This window comes from Ptychodera flava, chromosome 3, assembly GCF_041260155.1.
Source record: "Ptychodera flava strain L36383 chromosome 3, AS_Pfla_20210202, whole genome shotgun sequence".
Taxonomy (NCBI): Eukaryota; Metazoa; Hemichordata; class Enteropneusta; family Ptychoderidae; genus Ptychodera; species Ptychodera flava.
Genome location: NC_091930.1, coordinates 13,434,873 through 13,457,644, shown reverse-complemented (window position 1 = coordinate 13,457,644; position 22,772 = coordinate 13,434,873). Strand labels below are relative to the sequence as shown.

The 22,772-nt window shown below is 37.0% G+C and overlaps 1 protein-coding gene across 12 annotated transcripts in view; it reads left to right on the top strand.

Annotated features, from left to right (window-relative positions):
* Positions 1-22,772, top strand: part of LOC139129591 (roundabout homolog 1-like) — a 364,964-nt gene that overhangs the window by 168,433 nt on the left and 173,759 nt on the right. For 4 of the 12 annotated variants that reach the window (XM_070695243.1, XM_070695239.1, XM_070695238.1 and 1 more), the window contains exon 1: positions 3,641-3,909. The exons of 3 other annotated variants lie outside the window; for them this stretch is intronic. In XM_070695243.1, the coding sequence (XP_070551344.1) occupies positions 3,698-3,909 (212 nt within the window). In that variant the 5' untranslated portion in view covers positions 3,641-3,697. Of the gene's footprint in view, positions 1-3,621; positions 3,910-22,772 lie in introns of those variants that run through there. 5 more of the 12 variants (XM_070695237.1, XM_070695236.1, XM_070695244.1 and 2 more) reach the window with 4 other exon arrangements.

Below are 22,772 nucleotides of genomic sequence, written 5' to 3'. Positions count from 1 at the left end.
AATCCTCCCTTCGTGATCGAAACAAAAGTGATGTAACTAGATACGTTCTTTATGATGATGACAGTTGACATTGAAAAATGATACGAGAAGACCGTGACCAAATCTGTTGTGAATGGACGTCAACTCGTGCACTGGCCTGCTTTTGGCAACAACTTCTTGTGGAGCTTTCTTTGAAGGTAGACAGTGCCCGCTCTTGGGAATGGCATTGTGCAGATTTAAAAAAAACGCTTTTTCATGTGAAATCATTCATGATACAGCTTTTAACAAATATTTAAAATGCAAAGTTCAATTTCTACACAAATATTTTCACCAAAAAGGAAAAGTAAGGACAAATTGCAGCACAAAATACAAAATGAAAAATCCAACAAGGTATTGATTTCAAGGCCACCAAAATCCCATGTGTGATACGTCCTCTTGAACCTTATCAAAAGTAGCAGGAACCAAGGGGCATACTAAAAGCTCCTTAGGTTGTATGGGTCATGGCATTAGGTGAGCTTTTGACGAGTAAATTATGAATTTAGGGCAAAATTGCACACGTGGGATGCGATTTTTCCTTTAATTGAAAAGCACTGAACATCCAGTGAATTACTCAAATTGTTATTCATCAGATTGCATTAAGTAAACAATCAAGTTTGGATGTAAACAATAGTACAATGGTGATAGGTGCTAGCTGTCCTTTCAAGCTTCTGGTATACACTGTATGTGTTTCAATGAGGTGATAATTGTATTATGTTATGTAGCTTTGTTGACAACTTGTTAAGGAGGGTCTTCAGTGAAATACTTGAAGGTAATGACTACGTGATAACACCAAATGTGTGTGTGATATATGGGCTGTGGTTGAGTGGGCTTAATGTTGTGCACAGCAAATGGGCAGCCTTGGCAATATTCCCGCTTTATAAGGAGTAGTGCACATATCTTAAGGAGTTTAATACTGCAGATATATTTGGGGGTAGGTCAGTATGTACAGGTTTGCATGGGGGAGTATAGTCAACAGTGTTTTTTTTATACTCTGTAACTCAAACTTTTTCCAAGGATGGTTTGTGGATAATAATCATGGCTTGTACCTTCCATTTTGTCTTGTAAATATTCCTGTTACAAGATAAAACCAGTGAGAAAGATTTAACAGCAGAAAGACAATAAAAGTCTGATTTGTAGAAAAAAGGAGAACGTGTCAAAATAGAAGATTTGTGCTCCTATTAGTGTATGTATTACTAGTAATTTTTCATATTATCTATATATACCGGTATATATATACCGGTATATATCTATATATCTATCTATATATCTATATATATATATATATATCTATATATATATATATATATATATATATATATATATATATATATATATATATGTATGTAGCGTGAAACTGAGTAACGCCTAAGTCTATATATATTTATACCTGTATATATATATATATATATATATATATATATTGTACATGATCATTTCAAAATGTGCAGTCTTGATAGTATTTTGCAAAACGAGGACAAATTCTTTGACACATCGAGACTGTGTATGACATCTCTCATGACGGGCCTGTTTATAGAAACAAAATCTAATAGAAGAAACATCATCACATGAAAGAATGAATGAAAATACCACAGACAATTCTTAGATTTAAATAATTGATCAATCGGTTCGGACGTATCAAACTCAACATGCAAAGAAGTGACAGCATTATAAAATACACCTTGTTGTTTGACAAAAAGACATATGCATTGTGAGTTTTCTCATACTTTCTGATTACAGGAAGACAGTTTCATATCATCAATTATTTAAAACTGATTGAAAAAAAGCTTTCTTTTTTCTCGAGAGAAAAACTACATGGTCTCGTGGGGATTGAGTAAGAAATCCATAGAAATGTCTAGATCATGTTTTTCCCTCGGTTGTATTGTGTCTTTCTCTGTGAACATCATTATTGTTATTGGTTGCTTTTGTGAAAAGATACGAACGGGGGGCTTCAAAGAATGCCATCCAGGGCAAAACTCTGAGATGAAATGTGCCAAGTTTTGATATGGTGCTGACTGCCGCGGGGCTTCATTTCCAATATGTGCCTGCAATATGCGTATGGATACACAGACCTCAGTTGTGGTGATATGTCGGTGTGTATCAGGATGTATGCAATGTATCAATGCAAGCAGGCACCATGGATATAGTGCAGTACAAAAATATCAAGAAGGACAGTTTATAAGGCTAGTTCCATTCCTTTAATGCAGCATGGAAATTGAGAGAGAGAGAGAGAGAGATTGATTTTAGTATTTTCATATACACTGTTTTGACTAGGCTGAGCAGAATTTCATAATACTATTATTGCATTGGTTTATTTTAGACATAGTAACTTTGTCTACACGTGTCCATCTATAGTTCAAAATAAATATAGTAAATAAATATACTGATCACATAAAAAAATAAACTTACCGCTTTTCATTGAAATGCATATCATGCATCTTGAGTTGGAGTAGAAAAACTGCCCTCATACCTCATTTTCAAAAGTCAGAAGTATGCAGTGTCATTTATCTTCTGTACAATATTGTCTTTACTTTATATTTGTTTCATTAAGGTAGAATGCACCTACAGTTCTTTCTGATCTACAACTTGCAGGGGTCTCATTCTGAATCTCTTGAAGAAAGAAATATTTTCACCATCTTAGTTTTTCGAAAAATCTTAAATGTCATTTTTCCTATGGATGGCAGCCATTTTTAATTTCAAATATGGCAAATGAAGGGTAATTTGTTTCTCTAATTCATAAATTTGCATGGTTACCGCCTAATTATTGTCAATTTGGTAAGAGAATGGTTGAAAGTTTCATTTAGGAAATTTTGAGCAATAGTTACTTTCACTAATCTAGGCGCATACTTCCTTAAGCTAGAGGTTTGATTTCTAAACAGATCATCAAAAATGCCACTCCTGTGACCAACAAACATTGAACTGGCACTACGATGCCAATAATATCAAGTTGTGCAACATTCTCCAGAGTATAGGTGAAACTTGTAATAAAAGATCTTTCAGGTTTCTCAAGTCAATTTGGAATGATTCATTCGACATTTGCAAATACCTCATTGGATAATTTGTTTGCATTTTGAAGTTCTACTTTGAAACATTTTACAGCAGAGCTGATACATTGTTGCACTTTGTTCAGCCCAGTGAACAATGGATTGACAGTTTTCCAGCAGGCTGGACTGCAGTTTTTAGTGGCTGAGCCATGACGTAATAGAGTCAGCGCTGATACAATCACTGCGAGTTGTGGATGGTGTAACGTTGGTTTTGCCCTGCGTCACGGTAACACAGCAGTCAACCGTGTAAAGGCAAAAATCAGTGCGACTACTTTGCATACAGAGTGAATGAAACACACCACTGAGATATATATGGATAGAAAGCAGGTTTTGCCAATATCTGTAGGGCTAGGCACTGCTATTATGAACAATCAAAGGGAGGCTGGCCAGAGCTCTGCGGGGGGCGTGCTGACAGTCCAAAGGAGAGGAACTGACTCTGATTGGTTCCCCACGCAGGCACGTACGCATTAAATTTCCCATCATTTGGTTATTTAAAAAAACTGTTGCCATGGCGACAGTCAAGGAGGAAAAGGGAGAGTGAGAGAAAAAAAAAGGTGAGAATTTTTATGAAGATGACACAGGAGAGAAGCAGTTTCGGTCAGGAGTTGGCATCTGCATTGAAGTGGTAGCCTGCAGTTATGTATTGCACAGTGATGAAAGCAGTGGTGGAGGGCTTGAAAGGACACAACAATAGGGATAATTGTTTTTCCGTGCCAAATGAAGGAGAAAACATCATTAGTAAGAGTGAGTGTAATCAAGCCAGGTTTAGGTGTTCACAGTGCGGACGGCACCACCTTGCAGCCATGGCTCGTCAAAGAAAACACCTGAAAAAGCCATCGGATTATCGCAAGTAAGTGGGTTGACTTTCTGTCTTTTTATGGGAGGAAAAGTTGCACCGGGCTGTAACAGTGCTTGCCCCTTTTTTTCAGCCGGCTTTTTTTCCCCCCTCCCCAAGAATGTTCATATTTTTGTCAGGTTGTACACCAGTGGCAGTTGAGCAAATGCTTTGAAAAATGCCTTTACACGGAGAGAAGCTGAGTTGTGTTTTTTTTGCTTTATTTTTGTGCTGTCAATTGCTTCGTTTCATGCAGATTCACGCCAAAAATCAGGGGCACATGAAGAGGTTGACAAACTCAAAACACCTTACTCAGCTGTGTCCTCCTGTATGCTTAGAAGGAGCTTAGCGTCTTCGGATTAGAAATTAAAAACCATTTCTTTGATTTCTTCCGTGGTGGATATGTCAACACAGCGCTGTGAAACTGTCGGCTTAATGTAAGCCAGTGTTCTCCATTTACAGCATTCAAGGTTTCCGTTCAGATAAGATATACCTGGATATTTCACATCTTACAAGGCAAAATTTATATCAGATTACCTAACAGGTGAAAATAAATAAGAGAAAGTGTGGAATTGGCACACTTTATAAAGGTGCCAGACGTGTACTCGTAAGGATTTATCAAGCAAATTCAATCAACATCAATTGAAGGGGAAAGTCTTTGTCAATACTGCGAACCGTAGTACTGTAATGAATTTTTATTTGTTTTTGAAAAAAATTTAAGTTTCGTCTGTCATCTAGTTCTGCAAAGTCCAATGGCGTGTAAACAGTTAGCGATTGTTTGAGGAGAAGGAATATGAAATAAAAAGATTGCTCATGAATCTCTTTAAATTTGGACACGTCTTGGTGATAACAGTTCAAAAAGCTGACATGTGTAATATGTGTTTAAAGAAACAGCAGGCTAATGAATCGAAATGAGTGGCTTTGAAAACAGGGGGTATTTGAATTCAAATAGGGAGCGACTTCACGAGGAAAGGAAATTTGAAGAAAGAGAAAGATTGAGTGGTATGTGTATTGAGAGTGTACTTTGTGAAGGTTCATTGACTGTGTAATTGGTATGCGCCGCTGATCACTTCAAGTGAAATTTTACACCATACCTGTGACAGCAGTCCCGACTTCTAATCCATCAGGCATAAATTTCTCCATTTTTGGGTAAATTTTTGATGAATCAAAGATCGATTTTGGACCAATATGACAGAGGGTGGTTTTATCTCGTGCTTGATGTCAAAGTAATGCGTCTCTTTGAATAATTGTGATTGTTACTCAGTGAGAAGACTGAATATGTTGACAATAAATAGCGACACAGAATCCTGGAATCAGTATGGTATGTCTCAGTCACTGACAGCCATTGGTATGATAAGGGTGAAGAAAATTTGTGGTGTGATCGGTGTGAAAAATGGTCACTACCGAGTGAAAAAATGCAGGGTTGTGAACATCTTTGTACCGACTATTTCACCGCACCATTAGTGGCTTTGTGATGATCACTCGAGTTAACAATTACATGATCTGTGCCCGGGTATTTAGCACAACTTTTGTTCTTGCCAAAATGTTCAATACCATTCACAAACACTGATCAATTAAAAATCAACTTCAGCCATGAAATTTTAATTATTTAATTGCAAAACGGCTTTTGTGTTGTTTTGATGCTGTCCCGGTTATTTATTCACTGAATCAAAATATTGAACTTCTTGACATATTCTGTGAAAAAGGGGTTGCTTGAAAAGGAAGATTCGCTTTGTTTACCAAAATTGTGGATTTTCAGATTGCTAAAAAATTGCAAATTTTGAGTATCATACTACAAGTCTAAAATTTGACGTGTATTTTCCAAAGCATGATAGAAAATATTTTGAATGTATCATTCATATGAACTCTTCTTATCATTGTTTTAAAATTAATTTTTAAGTTTTTTATGCTCAAAATTCATGTAAATTTTCTCATAGCAGGATTCAACTGTTGTTACGTTTCCACAGACATTGACTTTATCGAGGATTGTTTTTGGTCGGGGAAGAAAAATTTTTCGGGTCTTTGTTTGAGAGTGGAGTGGTGGAGGCAAGCGTGAAAGAGCCTGTTGGGCTTTTGTCTGTGCATGCGGTGTCACAAACACTTTGTCCCCCATTCACTGGGATTACACCATTGATTTTAACCCCGGGGCAAAGTAACACTTTTCCTTGAAATGCATTCAGTGGGAGAGAACCTGTAGTTTTCGGCAGGGACTTCATGAAATGGTTTTTTTCCTTTCCTCTCATAGGATGTAATTGTTCTGGATAGAAGAACTCTATGTGTAAGTTAGGTGTGTCTAGGTCTTACAAATTGGCAACAAAGTGGCGAATTAGTTAAAGGACGGCCTTTTACACCAATGTCACATCGTCCACTTCCAATTACATTTCCTGCCAGAATTTTTCAAGGAGGGGATTTTCTTTTGTGCTTGGCTTTCCTGTGTGAGATTCTGTACCGCATCAATCACAACAGAGTTACTCTAACCGCTGAGTTTAGGGATTATGTCCATGAAAATATGTCAATAAGCAGTGTCACGACAGTTTTGATCGACAGAGAAGTTGGAGAGAGTCATCTTCCCTTTGTCACTCTTAAAGACAATATAACTGCATAGCCACAAATATAAACCAATGAAAAAAATATTTTTTCAAATTTTTCAAAAACATGCAAAAAACCAATGCCATAGAATGATACAATGTTTGATGTTTGTGTCAACAATTTGCTATTTATGTACGTTAAATATTGAAGAAGATTTTTGGACGATATGTACTAGTTTTGCACACCATGGTGATAAATTATGACAGCACAGCACAGTGAACACTGAATCAGTAAAGCAAAATGGTTGACACAAAAATTAACACACTATAAAGTGCATGTTTCTGATAACTGTTGATAAATGTCTAAAAAATTACATAACACATGCACTTAATAATTATTGCGGTATGTTTAATTCGTGTCTCTAGCTCTTTGCAAACTTTTCAAATTCCGTAGTGAAATCTTGTGTAAGATTTGACATGTTTTATGCTAAATGGTAACAAAAAGTAACACAACACATAATGTAGTACCGTATCTGATCTGAGGAATTATTGAGTAGAATAGAGCCAGCCATATTCCAATTTAGCGTTATCGACGGGTGCATTTTGTAATTGTAATGAACCAAAATACCTTAAAACAGGAAAATGGACATGATCAATAGAACTGAGCCCACTGTTCGTCAATAGCCATATCCATAGTTCAATATTTGATAATCATTTTTTCTTTTCGCCTCTGAGTGTTTGGACAGCTATCAGTTTTGTTTGTCCCCGCATTATCAGCAAGTTTCAAAAAAGATGAGACACTGCCTGTATACACCAAAGATTTAAAAAGGTGTCATGTTTTTAAGCATCGACATCAGATAAAAATTTGATTCACCAGTCACCCAGATGCTGATTCCACACACAGACTTATCAATTAAATGCCATCAAAAATTTAATAATATGGGAAAAATTTGGGGATTTTGATTTTAGTTTGCACCACTTAATGGTGAATGTATATATTGTTAGTAACGATGGTCATACTTCTGTTTTGCATTATTTTGTACTTCTGTCGGCAAATAACTAGATATTGTCAACTGATGAGATTAGCAGATACAGAAATCTCCTGTATTGACTGGAATTTTAGATTTCTAATCAAAGAAAATTTTAGCAGCTACAGTGCAGGTTCAGTGTTTCACTATGAATGGTTGAAAGAAAATCTGTCTGCCGTATAGATGTGCTTGAAAGGGATATACTGCCCGGAGTACAATGGTGTCTGACTGTTGATTTGACTCGCATTGGAGCGAACACCATCCAGCGAGACCCCGGTGCGAGTTGCCATCGGATACAGCGGCAAACGAGACTGGGAACCCCATTTACGAACGCTGGCACGGAATAATGCCGGATCCACCATTACTGCCGAGATATTGTGTTGCTGTGAAATTGCTGCGAGACAAACTGGCCCGGTTTGAAAAAAAGAGAGAAGAAAATAGAAGAAGATGGGCTTGCAGTGTGCCGAGTGAGGTCTTAGGAAGACGAGTACCCATCACAGACATTGTGCCACGTGGAATATTACAGCTCCGATAATTGTGCCTCTGCCGCGAGCTATAGCTCTTCAGACTCTTTCATCGCGGAGGAAATTGCTGGAAAAATTACTCTGAAAAAGTGAAATAAGCATGTACCGTGCTAGTGTTGAATTCTGAGAGGTGGATTATGGGAACTTCATTGTTTGTGCTGAAATATCGTAAGATGACCTCTACCTGAAGATCTGCAGGTTTCTCTCCGGAGTTCGAAAGTTAAAGCTTTATTCCTATCGTGTATATTTCCTTCTGTGCATTGTGCGATGTGCATTATACCGGTATCTTACACCACAAAGTATTATTCTTCTTGGCAGACAAGAAAATTATTTGAATTTCCAATCATTACAAAATTACCCATAGAGTGGAGACAAGGGATTTTTTTTCACCATATCACCAAAGGCAGCCAAAGCAAAGCATTTTTCTCATTTTCCCAGTGATAATCATGGAAGTTTCTGGCTTTGTATGCCGTCATGAAATAGTCACCAGCATTTGAGTGAGTACCGTACTAGTGTGTTCCAATCACAATTTGCAAAGATCTGTATCGTCACTATTGATTGATTAAATTTGGTGTTTGTCGAACAATTTCATGATTGTCTTACTTTCCAACAGGAAAATTACAGCAGGGAAATTATACAAATATAGGAAGCTTCCAAAAAGCCAGCAGGTATCATTGGTTTACCTTCAGAATAAATGTAGGAATCTATGCCCGCACTTTTGCACATTCATTGGAATAAAACTTTGCCTTTAACAGCAACAACATAAATTACAATTTTCCATATCAATCACAAACCAGTAAAATTTGCCCTTTAAAGGACCTGCAGGTGTAACATTTGTGATTTACTTTCACTGTCGTTATTTTATATGTCAATGCAAATTCTTCTCTCCAAATATGGACATACACAAATTATTCATCTTGTCAACACAGTGCTTATGCCTGTTAACTGCACTGTTAAAGCTTACGTTTGAACTAGTCCAAATCCAGAATTCACCTGTAAACAGTAACAGTGCAGTCCTACACATGTACAGGCTGAGTTGACAAGCTGAACACTGTGCACTTCAACATGCTTTGGAAGAGTAGAACAAGAAACGAAACTGTCATTGACATACATTTTAACAAAAAATTGTGATCATAGTGATCATCAGAATTTACTGCATCAAATGAATGAACATGTTCTAGAAGTAGAAAAAAAGGATTTATTAATATACCGGGGTAGTATGGAATTTCTGACTCACAACAAGTGTAGTGCCAGTGTATTGATAAACTCCTATTTTCACCGCTCATAGACCTAAGTTCTTGTGACCAAGCCACATACACAAAGCCTGTACTGTTCCACCAGGAGTGCTCACACATGACTCGGATCGGCTTGAACAAAACACGCAGGTTGTGAAATGCACAAAATATGATTTAAAGCCTTCTTTGTGCGCACGTCTGACGGGAACACAAGAGGATGTAATTACCGCGAAGAAAACAGATGCCACATGCTACCTTATTCAAAAGGGTAGAGCTAGGAAATCATCAATGGAAATGTACTGTGGAGTTGTCCTCTGTTACGCACAAGAACTCATTTTTCCCTCATCTTAATTACTCAGTAAAGTGGCCAGCCCCTTTGATGGAATTTCCAGTTTTATTTTCTGCCTGTTACAACATTACATTTAATAACCAGCTACTGGTGATGAACCCAGAAATATTTTCAAAAGATAGTAGCTAGATATTATCATACAGATTAAAAAGTGTCTTTTACAGTCATTATTTATTCTAGACTTTTTATAATAATACTTTAACATTTCCAGGTGCAATCTTCAGACATGCATGCACAGGCCGCTGAGAATTCCTGACTAAATGAGAGAAAAATCTACATTTGTAGCACTTAGATTTTTTATATTCGTTGACCCCTTATGCGCTATCAGTCACCCTGTTACTACACTTCTAGCATCAAGTACCATTATCCACTAAACTACATCATTTGATAACTCTCTCTCAAGACATCTTGACTAATTTTGCATTTCAAATTTCGAACCCGGCCTCCTCGCAAGACAAGATTAATTTCGGTCTCCTGTTCTTCAATTCATGTTCTGCGTACTCGATGCGACTGGCGCTTTACGGCATAAAGCGAATTTAATTCCAGTAGGATCCATTGCTTGCACCGCTGAGCATAACCAGTTTGTCATTTTCTTAATGGGGTATAAATTGTTTTACTGTTTTACTTTTCTCAAATTGTTCTGCACGGGGCTTCTGCGATAAAGCGTTTAAATAGGTACCATTTACTTGGGTCAAACGTTCAAGGAATTATCTGGGAGAAATATTGCTATTTTTAAACAGAAACAACTGAAAGCGTTATTTGTTTTGCGCCGCAAGATTACTGTTCTATTTTTTGACCTGCCACATATGATGTGCCCGTTGTTAGGATTTCAATATGCTTCTTGATCTTAAAGTTGTGACAATGGTTAGGGGGTGGTAGCTGTTTTTTTTTTGCAAAAATGTTATATTGTTATTTGGCAGTGCGTAGGTGTTTACATATACCGGTAATCTTGCAATAGTAAGGAGTTATCTGCAGCAATTATCTTGCAAGTGATAGTATATTAAACTTTATCAGAGAATGAGACCCGGCTATTTTGCGATGTTATCTGATCAGCAGCATTGGATATTTGCTTTATTTGAAAATAACTCCTAGCTATTTTCCTGTGTTACATGATCAGCTGCCATGGATGTATGCAGCAGCTGAGAATAACACCAGGCTATGTTACTTGTATCTGATTGGCAGCACATTGGATATTTGCTTTATTTTACAATAACTCTGAGCTATTTGGGTATGTTATCTGATCAGCTGCAGTGGATGTTTGCTGCAGCTGAGAATAACATCTGGCTGTTTTGCCATATTATCTTATCAGACTCAGTGCATATTTGCAATATCTGAGAAGAACTTTCAACTGGCTATTTTGCTATGTTATCTGTTCAGCAACAAAGTACATTTTTGTTTTATCCGAGAATAACTTTGGCTATTTTGTTGTCTGATCAGCTACATTGGACTGTCATTTCAGGAGTACTACCAATTTGCAATAAGAGCAAAAATCAATCCCCATCCGAAAAGTCAGCTTCTTATTGTAAGCTGCCATTGAGAGCATGAGATATTTATGTCAATATTAATATTAATGCTAGATAAATGGCCTTCAAGCTTTGAGAACCGAAATTGCAAAGGTTTCTTTCAATTCAAATGACAAGGAGTTGATTACCCTTGCCAACCCGAGGTTCACCTTTAAAATGAGGAGGAAGTCATTGCTGGATAATCAGTGAGTAGGTGGATATCATGTTCAGCCTTCTAATGCCTCCTTTAGTGACCTTTCCGGATCATCTGGGACTGTTCTCAAATTTTGAAGATTTCAGAAGTTCACGGCTGAGGAGACAGAGTTCGTTGCAGACAATATTCAGATGGGAACGCCTAAAGTGGAGGGTAGGATTGTGTACATATGGATGAGTTGGACCATTCATACAGTGAATATTCATCAAAAGTTATCTTGCAGTATTATCATTTAATTTGATAGAGTGATGAATAATTAGTGTTTGAAAACCGAATTCTGTGCAGGAGTAAACATTAGTGAAGAAAGTGAAACTGCAGTATGTTTGCTTGACCAGTACTTTTTCTTTTGTCATACTTGCAGAAGAAACATAGGAAAAATGGATATACTTTGTAAAAAACTTCCCTCAGTAAATTCTTGAGCATGTCCAAACCAATGATGTTATGGTACCTTCACCTAGCAAACACAGCAGCAGTCAAAATTGCTCGGCTAAATCCCCACATTTTATAACAAGCGAGCTAGCAGTCGATATAGCTCCACTGTGTTTATGTAGAGAATAACTATTTTTGATGAAGAAGGTGGAAATCTTTGATAGCTCAATGCAGTGGCCAGAAAAAAGTGGCTAAAATAGCTGCAAAAATACACAATTGAAGATTTCATCATACTTTGAATATATCACATCGGATCATCCCTAAGAACATGCCAACCAAAGCTATCTGATGAGTAGTTTTTTGAGAATAAAATTTTCTGACCAAAATGGCAACAATTGCCCCCAAAATAAAAATTGCAGATTTCATCATAATTTCAAAAGATCAAATTCAGTTAATCTATAGAAACCTGTATACCAAATTTCAAAGCTGTTAGACCAGTACTTTTTGAGAAACACATTTTTTGACCAAAAATGGAAAAAATTGCCCCAAAATTCAAAATTGCAGATTTCATCATAATTTCAATAAATATCATTTAGTTCATCTATAGAAACCTGTATACCAAATTTCAAAGCTATCAGATGAGTACTTTTGGAAATACACATTTTTTGACCAAAAATGGCAAAAAATGCCCCAAAAATACAAAATTACAGATTTCATCAGAAATTCAATACATTTTATTTAGCTTATCTGTAGAAATCTGCATACCAAATTTCAAAACTATCAGACCAGTACTTTCTGAGAAATACATTTTTTGAAAATTAGTGATTCAATAACTGAGCTAAGTTGTCACTATTTTTCTGACTGCAACCTCCATATGACAACATAATCATGGTTCCAGCTATTCTCCTTTGTCATCTTAATGCTGTACGGGTATTGCCAGCTGTATCCAGAAAGCATAGCAGGCCACGGCCAGAATATCTGCTTTTCGCTTCCAGGGGTACTTACCAGGTGTCTCCAAATATGAGCTGCTTTCACATCAGTCGCGTTAAGTCACAGATTTTTGCAGGTACTTGAAATCATCAAGTATTCAGCGAATTCTTTGTCAAAATATCCAAAGGCACAAAATGTACATCTTAAAAGTGTTTAATAATAAAGAGACTGTTATCATGTTCAACCCTATTAGTGTCTTGTATCTGACATCTCTGTGGACTGGTTTCCACTGAAATGTCAGGGACAATCATGTCAGAACAAAGCACATGTTTCACTCTGTGAACAAAGTCTTTCTAGGGTATAGATGTACTGGTATACTATGAAAAGTCACTGTACCAGGCGATACTAGCTGACGGGCCAGCACCTGCATAGAACTCAACTGGGAATCGCATCATGTTGCCTGATGCAGGTAACTGTACCTCAGTTAATTTCTGCTCAATTTGAGTTATTTGATATGAAATCTTGAATACTGCATGCCCAGTGTAAGACATTTTGAAAGTACCTTGATGAAAATCAAAATCAATTACGTGATGGTGTTTACAGAAAGGATTCATGTTGTGTTTGTGTGTTCTGTAAGCATGCACCAATGAGATAATCTTAGGCCAAGACAAAGGTAGACGTGATCGAGAGTCTCAACATTTGCGAAAGATCTTAGCAAGAGTCAAGAAGACCAGCTCTGCCACTATTGAAGACTTTTACACATCAACATAATCCTAGGGGGTCCAGTAGTTTCAAAAAGATACAGGGCAGCTCCCCTAAGAAAAACGCAAACTCTTACATGTAAATTTTTTAAGAGATTTTGAGAGATTTAAAAATCTGCTATGACCATGGTCAATTAAGATTATCATGGTCAATCGTGGTCAAACACAGTCACCATGGTCAATTTTGGTGATGGTTACAAAAATATTTGCTGTGATCATGGTCCAACATGGTCACCATGGTCATATCATTGACAATCATGGTTAACCATGGTTGTTGACGGAAAACCACGGTACCATGGTTAACGTGACAGCGAGGTAGTGTGGTGTCCATCACAAAGTACGCAATAGTAACCAAAACAGTAGCATATATCCAGATGCTCTACCAAGCAGGAATTTCGCATTTGGCGGATTTATCCCTCAATGTATATTATTGTCTTGATATCCTGCATTTTAGCTTGCAATGCCTCAATACCCAGTGAATCTTGTATGAATGTATTCATTCTTTTTTGGAGTCTAAATGCAGCAAACCTTGTCAGGTATCAAAAATTCATCTGCCCAATGGTTACCTCCCGGCTGATGAATGTTGAACTCCAATTTATGGGTTGAATTTTTCAACATTTACCCAGAATTCCATTTTCTTGTTGATCCTCAAGGATGGTAGATTAAACTTTATTTCTTTTACTGCATATTTGAATGAAACTTTTACATGAAATGGGATTTTTGAATGAGAAGCTTGAAATGCTGGACCCAGAAAAATTTTGAAACAAATTTAAAACGACATTATGTTTGGATACAATCCTTTTGAAAATAAAGTGAAATGGAAATATGGTTCTGTAGTCATTTCAAATGTTGCCATGAAAAGTGTCACAGGTGTGTGAATATTGAGAAATGAAGGACATTGGCAATGTAATTGTTGTATTATCCCAGCATCCATTATACAGCAACTATCGTTTAGCTCTTTTACAGACACCCTGTCTTTCCTTCAACCATTTATCAGTGAGATCAGACTCTTCTGCCCTGGGGGTGGCTCTTTTTTAAACTTTACCAAAAAAAGGCCCCAGTGCTAGATTAGAGCTCGGCTGTTTCATTTTCAGTTTATCCAAAATGCAAACACTGCTAAAAGTCAGACTTTTAATATACATTACCGTTGATATTGGTTTATGGCGTATTAGATGAGTCAGTCTGTTAACATCATTTATTGAAGAAAAAAAAGATTTTTTTTAATGATTTTGAGGAGTAATAAATCTTGTGACTCATTGATTACTCATTTAGCATATTTCTTTCAATGTTTTGAATTAATTGCTCATCAAGAAAGGTGTGAATAAAAGACTCCGAAAAAGTATTAACAACACATTGTTGCTCTACCTGTACTGGTATTGTGCAACTACTTCTGTTTGGAGCCATTGACAAGAGATGTATTCTCAAATCTTTTGCATGTTGTATATCATAAGGAGGGGGGAGTTCAGAATTGGTTTGTCTTGGACTATTACATTTCAACATTAATAGAGTGATGGCTTTGATGTCTCAGTGTGTTTTACGTGCACCAGACTGCGTGAACAATGTCACAAAGACAGCACTGCATCATCAGTACGCAATGTCTGTTTGTCTTAATTTAAAAGACACACAGACGAATGGACAGAAATGGTAGAGAATGGAAGCCAGTACAGCACACCATGTACCTGTACTGTGCCTTGTGGGTAATAGGATGTGTACTCGGTATATAGCGAGCTCACTAAACCAATTACCCAATCATCGTAAACATCTGGCAGGTATCAAGGAAAAAATTGTAGGATGTATGTCATTATAAAACCGTTTCGCAAAATTGGCTCCTCGCAGAAGATAGTTTGCAAAGGATACCGGTAACTATCTCAATTGATTACGTCTGCCCCAGACTTTGCAAACTAATTGTGATAAGGCTTAATAGCAAATAGTCCTTCGATTTGCTCCAGTGTATTCTATTCAAGTTCACATGCCTACAAGACATATGAAATTCAAGCCTATACTATATATCAACTGGGAGAGTTTCAACAAACAGTCATTGCCAACAGATATTTGTAAAATGTATGCATACAATACCTCAAGCTTGCATTTATCCCTGTTTGTGACTTTAGAGAAGGACAATTTAAGTCAGGCTTGCCATATTATGAGCAGTCAGTTGATTGAGGATAGAATGTTCAAGTACAGTTCAAACAAGTTCGTCTTTTGAGTATGCATCCAGACTGCTGTATCATTCTTTCCCATGTTCAATTTTTACCCGTTTTACATGAACATACGTAAAGGCATAAAATTGAACACCTCTGATGCTGGGCAGGACATGAAATGCAGTCAAATTATCATGACTCTTGTGACAATTTGAATTAAATCGAACTGTTGCCTGGAAAAGCTTGTGCAGAAAGTTTTTAAATGAATGAATACATTCATTGAGTATTGAGACAATGTGAGCTAAATGAATTCAATTGCTCTGGTACTGTCTCACCTGTGTTACCTTCGACAAAGTCATTATATGACTTTAGTCATGTTATATGATATTATATTCTATAATATAGTTCTGTATGACTTTGTCGTAAGGTTTTGCTCAACACTGAGAACTTAGACTGACAGTTTTATAATAATCCTTAATTTCATTTGGCCCGTGGTTTACACTATGCACGTACTGAGTATGACTTCAGAATCTGGTTTTAGCCATCAAAATGGAGTGTTGCGGCTACCCCGTATAGGTACCAATTGCAAATTTCTTAAAGTAAGGATGCACCTTGGGAACAGATATTTGAACCCTCAGACTTAACTCAAGCTCTGGGAATGGAAGTTTAACCAGCTTACTTTTGCAAAAAAACAAAAAATTCAATATTGCCCGTAAAGTTAACACGGGAATGGTGACCATTGGAAATTTCAAGTGTTGGTAAATGATGAGTCGCCAGTCAATGTACCGTATGAGATATTTTGGCATAGTGGGTCTAACCCTATTTTGACTAGACTAAAAATATATAAAAGGTCTTTTCTATCTCTTGATTTTGGAAGGACATGGTTTAACCCTTTCACCACCATGGTTTGTCCCAAATCCATTGTTTTCTATGGTAAAGTTGGACCTGTATACAGGGAACTGGGGGTGAAAGGGTTAAAGTTCTATTACTGAAAGTTTGAGCAAAAGTATAAGTCTTTCAATTTTGAGGCACTTCCTATCGTAACAGATTAATTTGAAATGAGAGAAGCTAAATGGGTAGGATGCCGTACTTTAAGTTTCATCAGTGAGTGACAAGGTGAGTACATGTTAACAAAATTCCATAACAGGATTAGTTAATACATTTTTTGCGGTAATACCAGTGCTGTACAAGTAACAGCCACCAGATAATACCCATCAAATTCGCTTAGAATCCGGGTTTTGGAGAGTGAAAGAGACGGAAAGTGGAGGCATAATCCGGAGATCATGGCAGCTATATGTGACATGCATTTAAGTGAAGGTGATGAGTGTTGTATCGTAACTGCACTGTATATGATGTAATTGAATTCACACTCCCTTTAATACCCAGTGTATCGGGTATGAGTAATTTCTCACCCGAACGAAAAAAAAGTCTGCGTTCGATGTTGATAGCATGCAAAGTGACCATAGCCAGTCTGAGAGCAATTCATCGCCCGGGGTGTCAATTTATAGAATGGACTCTCAATTATGGCAGAGTACTGAATAGTTGGCGTATAAGTATTTTGGAAATCACTCCTCGTCCAATCAGAGCCCTGGTCATTGTCTGTGAGGTGGCCAATTCTGATCTTTATCATGACTAATTAGATTCTGTGTTGATAGCATTCTGTGTGTCATTTTGATTTCGCTGCTCTTTTAAGAAATTCGGAATTTATGTGAATTGGCTTCTTGAACCAGGCTAGTCTACCCACAGATGAAGGAATATGTAGCAGTAGCTGTATTGAAAAATACACAAATTGGGAGTTGGTTTTTGATTGGTGCAGTGGCAGTCATATCTCCACATGAAGGTGCATATTCAAATGACTTGTCTAAATATGGTCACAGATTGAACCAGAGTGGTCTTCTCTTAGATAAAGAATATAGCTATATAAAATATATGCACATTTGTTTCTGTTTGCTTTGTGGAGAAACAGTCCCATCTCCATGTGAAGGTGCATATTTCAATAAGTTGTCTAAATATGGTCACAGACTGTATATAATCCTTGCATTATGCTAATTACTCACACATATTTGATTCAACTTTCATGATTTTTAAAAGGCTTGCTTTGTCTTTCGAAAATATTGCCCTGTAAATTAGACAAAAATTGAACCTCAAATGGACGTGATGGTTGAGCATAAATCTGCATGCAGGTTAATGTTGCATATAATAAAAGAGTTTTTTTTAAAACGAAGGTCAACATTTATAAAAACTATTATCGATTGACTTGTAAATTAACGTCTCGTACTGAAGTTGGCGACAACTTGGTTGAAACGTAACAGTGTGTAACAAGGCGACAAGAAGTGTTGCAATGTAGCGACATGTAATTTGAATGAAGTGTATCGGTGCTCCAGGCAAACTTGATGTAGCCATTGAAAATGTATCTCTCTATTCAGATGAGTTGAGATTCTCCAAGATATGAGAGACTTTGATAAAAAAAGAGCGAAAAAAAAACCCCCGGTAACCTGAGGGGATTCTAAGCATTGCCAGTTCAGCGATAGCAAGGGCGGCATTTTACTGTGTGCATGGATGTAGCTAATTTATGGAATATGGTCTACTGGAGATTTGTCTTAGAAAGGTGGCCGGCAGCTGTACACAGTCAAATTGCAATGAAAACATATCAAATGAACAATTTCAATAAAAGTTCAGCAATTTTACCGAGCATGTTGTAAAATTTTTATCGAAATTCGGTAACTTTTTATCGCTTTGGTGTATTTGGATTTCAGCTTGTGGACATATTTGTTGCCAGGACTGAGAACAAGAGAGTAGCTTACATGGTATATTCATGAAAGCATGCATTGCTAAGTACTTCATTTAGCTGTTTAATAATAATATGCTGTATGTGGTATGTAGACAGGACCCGCCCAACAATAGGGTAAAAACGTGCAACTAACTCTGACATTCATTATCTGTATTCGATAAGGGAATGATTTTTATTTACTTTCACATTTGCTAAAAATAGGTTATTTTCAGTAAATGATTTTTATCACAGATTTATATCGCAGGAAAATGAGATACTCATAGCTATGTACCGTACTGATATTGTCATGAGAATAATTGACATTAGCGAAGTATTTAACGCACCAGTATATAAAGTTTGATCTTTACTTTGATGTGAACGATTCGTGTTTTGCAAAATATCATAGGTTGAAGTGAAGTGTACAGATACCACTAGATGTGTGCACAAATAGTTGGTGGAGATGTGTCGGTTACCTGACGTTTAATGCTTGCAGTGTACTGATAAAACGGATCGCAAACTATTGTTTATGCAAATTGATATTAGTTCTTCCATGTACCGGTATAAAGTTACCAATATTGAGGCCTGAGTCATGAATGTCAAAATATGGGCAATATGATTATGTTCGTGTCAAAGGTGTTATTATGGCCATACTACTAATAGTTGGGTTGGGTGATGTTTACAATATATGCATTGGTCCCATATGTATGCAAAAGATACTGGTGCATTCAAATCTTTCCCCTAATGTGTGCTGATATTGTATGGCATTGTTACTTTTACTTCATGTACCACAGGTTGTGAATCCCATAATAGTTTGATCAGGGAGCGCAGTAGTACCAGCGTGTGCTTGAAGCATAAGTTGTAGATATCTTCTTCATACTTCAGAAAAAATTTCAAATTAAAAGAAAAAATTTACCTTAATATTAATATGTTTTACAATGAGAGAGCTGCTCTGCCCAAACTTTACCAATCAAAAAAATCAAAATGGCCAAAATACTTTTGTCTTGTAAAATGTATTCGTTATTTCTCATACACACTTGTGTTATGATAAAATAATTTTATGAAATTCGGTTTTGCTCAACATTTTCCAAAATAACACCCCTGTGAACTACGGCGCCCCAAACTTGGGAACTCAAAGTTACAGTTATTGAAGACCTTCTAGATAAAAATTCAGGCTGATCCTGACTCTGAGCTGCGACTCTTTGAGCTCATTGTTTTCAGGAAAATACAAGCGTAGCATAGCAATCGCTCTGATGGACATTACAAAATCTCATGGGATTGGAGACTGAAGTGTTGCTCCGGCAAAGCTCATCGATACACACAATTCTCATCGTGTGCATTCATCAGGTGGCAAATGATGGCACGCAAATTCGACTTGTTCTTGTCCGTTTTAAAAGGGTTGTCAGTAAAGTACAAGTTCATTAAAATCTATATTATCTGTGCACATCTGTTCACTTGCTGTAAAATAAAACAACACTTTTTTTTTTGAATTGTGTTCTTTTTTTTTTTTGACTCGCCAACATGGTTTTGCTTTTTGTGATGGCAGCAAGGGATACATACCCCGGGGGGAATTCTGTTTGAAAATTGCGAAGGAAAAAAAAAAACCCTCAGCAAGTCAGAAAAGGGAGATACGGCGTTGAGGTGTGCAGAAACAGCTGCTGATAACACTCGTTGACATGCACCCCGGCATCTGTAGACTCCGATGAAAAGGATGGAAAATTTATGAAGGCTTCCTGAGAGAAAACCGTGCCCATTGTACAATTGCAATTGAAAAACCGGCAGCTGATGATTTCCAGGAAGGAACGGCTGATTTCTACTATCAGACCTTTCGCCGCGCGAAAAAAAAAGCAATGCGATAACATAATGTTTATATCAGTGCTAAACATACAGCTTTGAACCATTTAATGTCCTGATAATTATGAGGCAAATTTTCCAGCTTATGTGGTCAGGGCTTAATTTGACGATTTTTCTTTCACGGGTCCAGAGTGCGTTTTCTCTTTCCATTTGCAGGTAATACTATTAAGTGGCGGGTAGCTGTACAACTCTTGATGATTTTTCACCATGTTTGTTTCATATGCCAATTTCAAGTTCTTTTTCTGACTCCCCATATGATACAGCATGTTCAATATCGTTAGCACACCCACCATTTAGCTTGTGTAACACAATTTGCCCATACAGTGTAAAATGCTATGTTATTATAATTTTATTATTTAAATTTTGAATTCTGGTCCTGACCAGAATTCACTCGTCAACAATATCAATGCAGTGCATGCATGTACAGGCTGAGTTGACAAGCTCAACAAAGTGTATCCCAACATGCTCTGGGGAGACAAAATAGGAAACTGTCCACTAGCTGACATTGAAAACAAAAATAGTTGAAAATCATTAAAAGTCACAGATACTGGTCCCTTTAACTAAAAGAATACTAGCGACATTCAGTAATTAAAACATTCATGGCAAATGAAATAAATAGCAACGTATTTACAGTCGACAGTAATTGTATATGTCTGACATATCAGGTATTTACACCACACATGCTTTGCCATTCTCCAGTCTGTTACAAAGTTGTTTTATTAACCTGGTGCTGACGGATTAGTTTAATTGCCAATCGGAAAATTTTGAGGAATGTTCGTAGTATGAGTATAGTTTTGTCCGGTCTGGTAAGTGCAGTGCCTAATTGGCTCAGCAGAGCTTGGCTGGCAAATTATAATTTTTTCCACTATTGCAAGTTCAGGGACGTGTACAGTGGTGTACATAAACTTATTGTTAAGGTTAAGAATACTATTGTCAACACAAACACTATGAGCATGCATATATTATTTCAACTGTAAACTTTTGAAATTGCAAAATTTCCCATGCCTTTAAAACGCTTTTGGGAAAAAAAATGAGATTTCTGAAAGCTGACTTTTGCGCACCTGCTGTGAAGAAGATAAATATCGTAACTACAGCAGCTTTTTTTGTTCTGCACATGATTGAACCGAGCTATGATCATATGACATATTGCATTTAACCATTTGAGACAATTAAGTTTCACATTACTTACAACTTCAAATGTGATAAAGTGAATAAAGCCATTTCCCAGCTATTATATTAAGTACCCGGCTAAATATCATTCCATGAAAGACTGCGATAGCTTTCCTGCAGTGCCGGGATAAGTTCTCTTTCCCATTTATTAATGAGTTTACTCACACAGGTGGTCAAGGCAGACCATCTATAATATTCTTTGCTAAATTTTGCTTTCAACATCGTCATCGTAAATCATTTAATGCAGTAAATTTGTAATTTTTCATCTGTGGTGGATTAAAGTGACAGGGTTTTAAGGCACAGCATTGGGTTTTGTAGAGTGTTTCTGGAACTCAACTATGTTAACTTTGGTCCAAAATTCAATACGGACTCCTGTTTGTTCTTTTTTGACACTGTAACCAACAAAAGTTCTGCTCGGCCATATAACGTATTTAGGTCAAAGGTTAAGTGGTATTGCACTTCACTGATCTGCCCCCCCCCCCAAGCAATGCTGTCATAACGAAGTGCCAATCACAGCATGGACTCAGATGGGAGTCATTAATATATGCAAATTTATGCATGCCATGCATCTGATTTACAATTTCCAGCGCTGTGTTGAATCATAGATTTAATTGAAATCCGACACAATTAATCAATGTCTCTGAAAAGAACGATGACACACAGGTAAATGTGAGATGCACAATGTGATTGAGTGTCAATCATTCATTAGAGAGTGGATAAGTGACAGGCATTAATCAACGTTATCAATGGAGATGACATACCAGCATACCAGTGAGTGTCTAAATTATACTGGTAGACAGTACAGTGTGAACATAACTGCTGTCGTCAATGTCATATTATCTTCACAATGAATGCATATCAGGAATGAACGTTTTCACTTTTACATTGGTAGGTGGCAAAAAAGAGGTTTTTCATGGACCGTCAGTCAGTCGACTTGTATCAACTTACACCGCTACTTCTATTGTTTCCTGTGTAATCCATTTTCATCACACCCTTGCAATAGCACCAAGTCGTAAGTTACGCTGTTAAAATCCTGACTAAAAAATCTAAAACATAAAAAGTTTTTACCTGGTAAAAACTTTTTATTACCTTCGGATCACAAAAGAGATTATCTGATCACACACCTGGCACATTTATCACATGGCAGAAAAACTCATGTCTTCAGACACCACACTCAGCAAAGTGGGAATAAACAACTGTGGAAAGGTCTAAGACGCTAAAGTATGGGCAAAACTTATTTGCTGTCTTTCGACCGTAGTCCATCATCAGATGCAATATTGCTTTCCAGTGGATCATACACCTTGTCAGTACTTTGGGTTATTGTTGGATTCGTCAGGAACAACCTTGTCTCTCATGTATTTGCTGTGCCGTGCGACATGTGCACTGGGACCTGACATTAAATGATTTGAAATCCCATTGACATTTCTCAGGTTACCGCCCTTAACAAAAAAACAGTGCAACTATCATGTCGCCATTTAATATTAAATCATACATTGATGTTTCACT